The 9,510-nt window shown below is 37.2% G+C and overlaps 2 protein-coding genes across 2 annotated transcripts; both read right to left on the bottom strand.

Annotated features, from left to right (window-relative positions):
- Positions 1 to 220: 220 nt before the first annotated feature.
- On the bottom strand, positions 221 to 3,844 carry LOC130096815 (gastrula zinc finger protein XlCGF8.2DB-like). Its single transcript, XM_056263501.1, has 4 exons — positions 3,761 to 3,844; positions 3,507 to 3,591; positions 568 to 1,253; positions 221 to 418 (listed from the first exon to the last, which is right to left on the bottom strand). The coding sequence occupies exons 1-4, from the start codon at positions 3,842 to 3,844 to the stop codon at positions 221 to 223; spliced, it is 1,053 nt and encodes a 350-aa protein (XP_056119476.1).
- Positions 3,845 to 7,890: 4,046 nt separating this feature from the next.
- On the bottom strand, positions 7,891 to 8,923 carry si:dkey-182i3.9 (uncharacterized). Its single transcript, XM_056263512.1, has 3 exons — positions 8,660 to 8,923; positions 8,146 to 8,353; positions 7,891 to 8,054 (listed from the first exon to the last, which is right to left on the bottom strand). The coding sequence occupies exons 1-3, from the start codon at positions 8,840 to 8,842 to the stop codon at positions 7,930 to 7,932; spliced, it is 516 nt and encodes a 171-aa protein (XP_056119487.1). The 5' UTR covers positions 8,843 to 8,923; the 3' UTR covers positions 7,891 to 7,929.
- Between the last annotated feature and the right edge of the window lie 587 nt (positions 8,924 to 9,510).

The following is a 9,510-nucleotide window of genomic DNA, read 5'->3' as shown; positions in this document are numbered from 1 at the left end:
CCGCAGTATGGACGCGCTTGTGGCGCTTTAAATTTCCATATAATCGAAAGGTCTTTCCACAAGTCTCACATTTGTGAGTTTTTTCATCTGTATGAGTCTTCATATGCATTTTCAAAGAGCCAGACCACTTGAACGCTTTCCTGCACACTATGCATTTGTAAGGTCTTTCTCCTGAATGGCACAACATATGCGTTTTAAAGGACTTCCTGAGTGCGTAGGCCTAACTGCAGATCTCACAAATGAACGGGGTCTCCCCCGAGTGAAGTTTCTCATGCATGCGAAGATAATAAACGTTGCTGTAGCGCTTCTCACACAATTTGCATCTAAACGGTTTGCTGTTGTCTGAATTTGGCTGCATTTTAAATGCAGAGTTGAAGTTCGGAAACTGGCCATTGCTCTTATCTCCTGAATTTCCAGTCTGATTGTGAGTTAGCATATGGTTCTGTAGCAAAAAATCATGCTGGAATGTTTTCCCACACACTTCACACTTAAATTGCATCTCTTCATGCACCCGCATGCCATATGGACTTTCAAATTGCTTCTCTGGCGAAATCTTTTACCACACACCTCACAGATGTACGGCTTTTCACCAGTGTGAATTAAGACGTGGCGTGTCATAGCTTCATGATGGGCAAATAATTGACCACAGATTTTACACGTATATCGCCTCTCACCGGTGTGCACAGGAAGGTGGCGTCTCAAATGGCTCTTGCACTTGAAGCTCTTGTTGCAATGACTGCATTTTATTGGCCTGTCGTCTGAATGAAACTTCTTGTGGCAGTTTAGGGTGCCTATCAGAGAGAAACTTTTCCCACAGGTATCACACGTGTATGGTTTTTCACCCGTGTGCACCCTCTGGTGCATGTATAAACTTCCTTTGACTGTAAATCCCTGTCCGCATATTTCACAGGTAAATGGTTTGACTTCCGCATGAACCCGTTCGTGCGCTGCGAGATCCTTGAAGCTCTTTCCGCACGTACTGCAGGGGAATTTCTTCTTCTCAAACTTCTGTGTATGTTTGCGGAGATGAGTTTTTAGCGCTCTTAATTGTGTGAACTTCTTCCCGCATTTTTCACAACAGTGCTGCTTTTTGACTGAATGCACACGTTTGTGTCGCAGAAGAGAGAACATCTTTGGAAAGGCATTTCCGCACTGCTCACATGCAAAAGACTCTTCGTCCTGTGGCTTTTCAGGTTGCTCGGTTGATGTCTGCAACACGCCTTCCTGATCTTCAGACCAGCCCACATCATCAGCTGATGAAAAAAAATAACAACACAATAATACAAAATTAGTGCTGAACATATATGTCATTATGACAGAAGTGCTTTAAACACCCCATGAAATGCCTTGACAAGACATTTCTTTCTTTTGATAACATGTTTCCTATTGAAAAAAGTAAGTTAGGGACATTTCAAAGGGCTTTTTTTAAATAGCCAATAGCCTACATCTATATCAGTGGTTCTCAAATTTTTTGACTCAAAGACTCCTGTGTTGTCCAGCACAATATTCAAAAGCTCCCTGATATAGGTCTATTTCCAGTATTTCTGCTGTAATTATGACAAAGCTGCTTGTTTTCAAATGTTTTTTATGAACAGATAGTATGAGTATTGATATATTAACCATTTAAAGCCTGACATTTGAAATAATAGTCAGAAAAATAGTTTGAACCTTTAAAAAAATGCATGTTTTATGCGTTGTATCGTTGTATACATCAGGCTTTTATGGATGTATTTAAAAAAAAAAAAATCACCTCAGTTTTATTCAGAGACCCAAACTGAGTAAAAAACATGCAATTTGGTGTAGTTGTTGATATTTATATGGGCAAAAAATAAGATGAAATTTTGACAGCTAAATCAATAAGATCTATATCAGCATAGCAGACTGCATTCATAAAATGCATTTAAATATCAGTTGTCACTCTACACTCACCGGCCACTTTATTAGGTACACCTGTCCAACTGCTCGTTAACACTTAATTTCTAAGCAGCCAATCACATGGCGGCAACTCAGTGCATTTAGGCATGTAGACATGGTCAAGACAATCTCCTGCAGTTCAAACCGAGCATCAGTATGGGGAAGAAAGGTGATTTGAGTGACTTTGAACGTGGCATGATTGTTGGTGCCAGAAGGGCTGGTCTGAGTATTTCAGAAACTGCTAATCTACTGGGATTTTCACGCACAACCATCTCTAGGGTTTACAGAGAATGGTCCGAAAAAGAAAAAACATCCAGTGAGCGGCAGTTCTGTGGGCGGAAATGCCTTGTTGATGCCAGAGGTCAGAGGAGAATGGCCAGACTGGTTCGAGCTGATAGAAGGGCAACAGTGACTGAAATAACCACTCGTTACAACCGAGGTATGCAGCAAAGCATTTGTGAAGCCACAACACGCACAACCTTGAGGCGGATGGGCTACAACAGCAGAAGACTCCACCGGGTACCACTCATCTCCACTACAAATAGGAAAAAGAGGCTACAATTTGCAAGAGCTCACCAAAATTGAACAGTTGAAGACTGGAAAAATGTTGCCTGGTCTGATGAGTCTCGATTTCTGTTGAGACATTCAGATGTTAGAGTCAGAATTTGGCGTAAACAGAATGAGAACATGGAACCATCATGCCTTGTTACCACTGTGCAGGCTGGTGGTGGTGGTGTAATGGTGTGGGGGATGTTTTCCTGGCACACTTTAGGCCCCTTAGTGCCAATTGGGCATCGTTTAAATGCCACGGCCTACCTGAGCATTGTTTCTGACCATGTCCATCCCTTTATGGCCACCATGTACCCATCCTCTGATGGCTACTTCCACCATGTCACAAAGCTCTAATCATTTCAAATTGGTTTCTTGAACATGACAATGAGTTCACTGTACTAAAATGGCCTCCACAGTCACCAGATCTCAACCCAATAGAGCATCTTTGGGATGTGGTGGAACGGGAGATTCGCATCATGGATGTGCAGCCGACAAATCTGCGGCAACTGTGTGATGCCATCATGTCAATATGGACCAAACTCCCTGAGGAATGCTTCCAGCACCTTGTTGAATCTATGCCACGAAGAATTGAGGCAGTTCTGAAGGCAAAAGGGGGTCCAACCCGTTACTAGCATGGGGTACCTAATAAAATGGCCGGTGAGTGTATATCTCCCAATAATATGTCTTAGTAAGATGATATTTAAATGCTTAGTTTTGTAAGCTGTAGTTTTGCTCTGTTGTTTTTATTATGGGGGGCTTAACATATAATCCAATGCAACGATGATTGAGAGATGCACAAATAAATGTTCATCACCAAGCCTGTTGTATCATATTTGTTACTCACATTTTAACATGATTTTTCTTAAAAAATAAATAAAATAAAAAATCTGATTGGACAAAATGAGTAAGTGCAGAACAAGACTCAATGCAGTCATCACAAAGAAATAGCCTTACTATATATACTACCAATAGGACCTGTATATATTAAGGTTTTTATGTAAATGACAAATAATAATGCGAGTATGAGAACTATACATTACCATCACCACTGACTACAGTCTGAATGTCGTCTTCTGCTCTGTCCTCCACCAACAGACATCTGCTTGCATTGCTCTCCTGCGCAGGCTGTAATTCACGTCACATGGAAATGTTTTATACTGTATGACCATTGACCATCACTATGTATCAAGACATATAATAAAAAACATATTGTTGTTTTTGATTCAGCACAGAAAATACATATAAGCTAGCCCTCTACAACTATTCAAACAATTTTACTAACAGAAATTCTTACCATGTGAGTCTGAGTGTCACTCTGTTTCATGTTGAGCTGAGGTTCAGCAGAGCTGCATGTCTTTGGTGTCTCCTGCTTTGGCATGACCAGCATTAATAAGATGAATAGAGTAGTTGACCCTGAAAAAGCTCATACCTGGACATAGTGACCACAATTACGAGATGTGCAAAAATGAGAAAGTGTGTTTGAAATGTGTTTCAAAATAACATTTCTGTAAGACTTAAGAAAAAACGTTCTGCTTTGGCAATCCAATCTGTAAAGTCAGTTTGAATGCATGCAAGCAAATGATCAAGTGCTATCAATAAGTGTTCATAATGTAAAGGCAAACCATTATATTCGTCTGGAATGCAAACTCCCTGCAAAAGTTGCTCTCTCTCTCTCTCTCTCTCTCTCTCTCTGCGCTAAAAACGTCCTCTTTTGTTCATGACCTATCAAAGTAAAAGTATGCGAATACGCGCCATTGACCATACATCTTTTTAATTACATATTAATTAGAGATTAACAGGTCAGCAAATTAAATATGACTGAATATACATAATGCTATACTATTTATAATAGTCAGAGCCCTTTCTGGATCATTAATTAAATTGGTTTGTTTATTGTTTTATGTTAATAATATGGAAAATTAGCTTTGAAATGCAAATGTTGATAACCTTTTTAAGGAAAATGGACTTGACCTACCATCAAATTGTCAGTTCCTGTACTTCCGAGGCAAAGTTTTCAAAATAAAAGTCATTTAACATGAAATACTAAAGAAAGCTGGAGAACTTAGAGAACCCACTCCATTTAATAATTTATCTGTTTGCATAGGAAAAGTCAAACGTGTTGACAACTCACCATTACGGCATTCAACTTTGTACAACAATTTGTGTGCTTTATTTATGGTAAAGATTACTATTAAAGGAATAGTTTACTTCAAAACGAAAATTCTGTCATCATTTACTCACCCTCAAGTTGTTTCAAAACTGTATTAATTTCTTTCCTCTGCTGAACACATAGAAAGATATTTGAAGAATGACGGTAACTAGACAGTTGATGTACCCCACTGACTTTCATAGTAGGAAAAAAAATACCATGGAAGTCAATTGGGTACATCAACTGTTTTGATTACCGACATTCTTCAAATATCTTTCTATGTGTTCAGCAGAGGAAAGAAATTCATACAGGTTTGGAACAACTTGAGGGTGAGTAAATGATTAGTAAATGAAAAAACTTTCATTTTTGGGTGAACTATCCTTTTAAATACCAGTAGTGACGTGTAACATTTGTAAAAATAAAATAAAATTAAAAATAAAATTAAAATAAAAAAACTTTTTAAAATATTATGTATAATGAAAATATGTTATATTACTTTTTACATTTTTCATTTTGAAGTGAACTAATCCTTTAACCACAGGAATGGTTATGTTAGTTTTTCCTACCATAAAGGTTATATAAAAAAACAATAATAAAAAACATTGCATTTCCAACAAATTGTTTATTCTTGGCCATAGAGTACACTGTAATGAGAAATTCGAAATGTAGAACTATTGATTTTGCATATTAATAATTGGCTTAAAAATAATTCGATTTCAGACCCAATTCATTAATGTATCTCTATTGAATGAATGAAAAATTCATTGATACTTATCCAGAATTTCTTCTAAGAAAGAAAATAAAGGTAAAACAAATACACTGTGCTATTGTACATATTTTTGTCTTTAACAGATAGTGAACCTTCATGACATTTCCAAACATTTGACTGAAAGAAAATGTCACTGCAATTCATCTCAAAACAAAATTCCTTTAAAGCAACTTCTTTTTCACACAGGTATACATTTGTGGTCATTGTAATTTCTACGGTATGCGTATTTCTTCCCGCATTTCTGGCACGTGTAGGGTTTCACACCAGTGTGGATTTGCATGTGTGCCTTCACATGGCTAAGTTGTACAAACTTTTTCCCACAAACCTCACAGCTGAACGGCCTCTCGCCTGTGTGGACACGCTTGTGTCGGATTAAGTTTCCAGATAAGCGAAAGCACATTCCGCAAGTTTCGCACTTGTGTGGCTTTTCACCGGAATGAATGCGCATATGCAGTCTAAGACTGTAAGGAAGTCCAAATTTGCTCCCACAAACAGAACATTTGTAGGGTTTAGCTTTGGTATGAACAATCTCGTGCGTTTTCAAACCAATTTTCTGAGTAAAAGTCTTATCACACACAACACACTTGAACGGCGTCACCCCTGAATGAAGTTTCTCATGTTCCTTCAGCGTATACAAGCTGCTGTAGCTTTTACCGCAGACTTTACACATGTACGGATCCTTTTCCGAGTGGAGTCTCTCGTGTATTCTGAGGAAAGCGGTAGAACTGTAGCATTTTCCACATACATCACACGGGAAAGAGTTCTTCCCATCTCCAGATTTCTCACTATGTGTGAGTAAGTGTTTCTGTAAAGCATAGTTAAAAACAAAGCTCTTTCCACATATTTCACACATGAATGACTTCAGAGCTCCGTGTACTGCCATGTGCCTTTTCAGAGATTTGCTCTGATAAAACTGCTTGGAACAGATTTCACACACATGCCGTTTCACACCACTGTGCACAAGGAGATGCCTTCTGAGGTTTGTAATGTGGCCAAACTTCTGCCCGCATAAATGACATATATGGGGTTTCTCCCCTGTATGCACAACCTGGTGCAAATTCATTTGCTTTTCTGTTTTGAATGTCTTGTCGCAGAGGCTGCATTTCCACAGTTTCTCATTTAAATGAACAGTCAGATGGTTGGTGAGGTTTCCCGAGTGTGTAAAGTGCTTCCCGCATGTCTCACAGCTGTATGGTTTTTCACCTGTATGGATCCTCTGGTGTGCCAGTAAACTCCCCTTTACGGTGAAGCCGTGTCCACATATGGAACAAAGAAACGGCTTCACTTCCAGGTGGACACGTTCGTGCATCTTAACATTGGCAAAGGTTTTCCCACATGTTTTACAGAGCCCTTTCTTATTGGCTGAATTGTGATGCAGTAGGTGTCTCTCTAATCCTTTTAAGAATTTAAACTTCTTCCCGCACTGCTCACAACTGTGAGGCCCTTTTAAATGTCCACATTTGTGCTGATTTAGTGAGTTTCTCAAGATAAATTTCTTTCCGCACTCATTACAGTCAAATGATTTTGTCTTCTTGGACTTTGTACTGATTTGCTCTGCCTGCGGGTTTACTTCAGGTTGCTGGTCTTCAACAGAGGCAATGGTACTGTATTCAACTGCAAAACATTAACATGGTTTCAATTACTACAAGTTACAACTACAAGTATGTATATGTATGCGTGTATATCAACATTGATAATAATAAGAAATGTTTCTTATTTTTCTTAGCAAATCAGCATATTAAAATGATTTCTGGAGGATCAAGTGACATTGAAGACTGGAGTTATGATGCTGAAAATTCAGCTTTGCATCACAAGACTAAATTAGATTTTAAAATATATACAAATAGAAAATAGTATCTATACACTGTAATAATAGTTCACAAAATTACTGTTTTTATTGTTTTTTAATCTAAATAAAAGCCTTAATAAACTAATCTAAATAAATTAAATGTATTATAGTTGACATCTAATTTTATTAATAACTAGCTAGTCTCATTTCGATTCATTAGCTAAAAGTAACAGAGAAATAAGAAGAAAAAAAAGAGAGAAAAAAACTATGGATTGGGTAAAAGTGAGGTTTAAGTGACGTGAGTATATATATAATGTCTAAAACAAATCTAATAATTTGAGGTACTTGTGTCAAGCGGTTCAGAATTTGAAATACAGAATATAAAATACGGAAATTGTATTTTGTAATGTTGACGTGGTCCGCTGCCTGAAGAAGTTTGAAAACAACAGGTCTAGAGTCTAGTATTTTATTATTTAGTAATGCCAAACAATAAATATTTTTTGTAAAAAAATAAACCATAAATACCTTAATAAATATTTTAACTAATAATCACTCAATTTCTAAATTTCTTAGCTTGTTATTTTGCATAAATATCAAAGCTGTGCAGCACATACATTCTATAAAAAATGCTTGCACTGGCTTCTCTTTTCCACCACTTGACGACTCAGGAACGTTTCCCTCTGCACACTGAAAGAAAAAGAAAATCAATACAAACGCTGTTGCAAGCATTTTGGCAAACTAATCATCAGAGTTACATCATTTCAACATTGAACTGACCTGCTGGCCTTTAACCGAATCTTGTGGCTGTACATTTTCTTCAGGTAACACAGTGAGTATATTCGGTCTCTCCGTCGACACAGATGGAGCTACAGCTGCAGAATCTGAGATGAGGGTGAGACATTACTAGTTAAAATTGTAGTGTATTAAATATTCTTAACAAATGACATTAAATTAAAATGCAGGACGTCTTACCAGGCACATTTTTGACAGTTTGATTGTCTTTTCTTTCTGGTTTATTCAGATGCTCCTTCACCATCTCTTTCACATTTACTACATTATCATGGTAACTTTTAGAGCCCTTCAGCTGAGTTGGCTTAAGAGCAAAGCAATAACTGAAGACTTTGCATATTTTTTGAACAGCCACGTTGGTAAAGGTCTCCATCACAGCTGTGAGCTTTGCCTGCAACAGATATTAACTACTGGTTGTTTTTCTGGACATCTTCACCTGCCTTAATGTTCAGTTTTGGAACTAGCAAGATGGAACTGAACATTTCTTTGAAAGAATGAAATACAGTTACTTATTATAGTGTTAAACATAGAAAAAGGCTTGAATAATCATATAAAATGTTTCTTAACCTTGAAATAAAACACTACAAAGAGGAAACACTTCAAAAACCGACTGTCTGATGGATCACAACAGACAAAAATTCCCTTAATAAAAATTGAATAGCACGCAGAATATCTGCAGAACAAAAACTAAACGTACCAGTCTGCGTTGTTTCTCATTCATTTCCAATATTGGATCCCTGTCACAACCAATTTCATTGTGGGATGGGCGAAATTCACAGTCAAAAACTTTCTGAATTTCGTCTCGAGCTGTTTCTGACAACAATGTCATTATAGACAAAGTTTGTTTGCGAAATAATTCAATCTCCACCATTGTACTCATTCAAAAATTGCAATATAATTGCAAATTTTTATATATAAAGTGATTGAATGATGTGACAACACAAACGATTCCGCGTTTACTGTGTTCATCTTAACTTCCGTTCTAAGGACTACATTCAAAATAAAAGTTTTTAAAAGCGTTTATTTTGAAACGCGCGATTGTCGCGGTGACAGGTCAATGCGAATGGACTTTTATTTTGAAATTCAAAATGACGCACTTCACGGAAGCCATATTTTTTACAGTCTATGTATTCAACCTGTAACAGTTGCGAATGACATTTGTCCCATATTTCGATTTTACAATGATGAATGAGAAATTACTGCAGTTTCGACGAGATCAGCACTGATTCATTTGGATCATCTTAGAAAATGTCGGGAAAGACAAATATCCAGGCATGTTTTCATTCATTCACTAACTAACGTTAATTCATTGACTCTACTTTAACCGTATTTATTAATAGTATTAGTATTTAATTACACATTAGTATGCGATTATGACATAATGGCTAAGGTTATTTTGGTTTAGGGCTAGTAAGTATGGGAAATTACACCTGAACCATATTAACCCAAAAAAGTTTTAGTGTAATATATCAAAAATGACATCTCGGTCCTTTACTCCTCCCTCGTGTTTAACTGACACAACGAATAGGCATTATTGTCTTATCTACT

This window comes from Rhinichthys klamathensis, unplaced genomic scaffold (assembly GCF_029890125.1).
Source record: "Rhinichthys klamathensis goyatoka isolate OS25496 unplaced genomic scaffold, OSU_Roscu_1.1 h1tg000206l_1, whole genome shotgun sequence".
NCBI classification, from domain to species: Eukaryota; Metazoa; Chordata; class Actinopteri; order Cypriniformes; family Leuciscidae; genus Rhinichthys; species Rhinichthys klamathensis.
The sequence above is the reverse complement of the archived record's forward strand: the minus strand, read 5'-3'. Positions and strand labels throughout refer to the sequence as shown.

What these genes read in the sequence shown, in the direction of transcription:
- LOC130096815 (XM_056263501.1), bottom strand. Translation starts at nt 3,844, where the DNA reads ATGCCAAAGCAGGAGACACCAAAGACATGCAGCTCTGCTGAACCTCAG. An exon ending in GTGACACTCAGACTCACATG is followed by an intron (nt 3,592 to 3,760) that starts GTAAGAATTTCT and finishes CGTGAATTACAG; the next exon opens with CCTGCGCAGGAGAGCAATGC. An exon ending in GACTGTAGTCAGTGGTGATG is followed by an intron (nt 1,254 to 3,506) that starts GTAATGTATAGT and finishes TTTTTTCATCAG; the next exon opens with CTGATGATGTGGGCTGGTCT.
- si:dkey-182i3.9 (XM_056263512.1), bottom strand. Translation starts at nt 8,842, where the DNA reads ATGAGTACAATGGTGGAGATTGAATTATTTCGCAAACAAACTTTGTCT. An exon ending in ATGAGAAACAACGCAGACTG is followed by an intron (nt 8,354 to 8,659) that starts GTACGTTTAGTT and finishes TATCTGTTGCAG; the next exon opens with GCAAAGCTCACAGCTGTGAT. An exon ending in AACTGTCAAAAATGTGCCTG is followed by an intron (nt 8,055 to 8,145) that starts GTAAGACGTCCT and finishes CCCTCATCTCAG; the next exon opens with ATTCTGCAGCTGTAGCTCCA.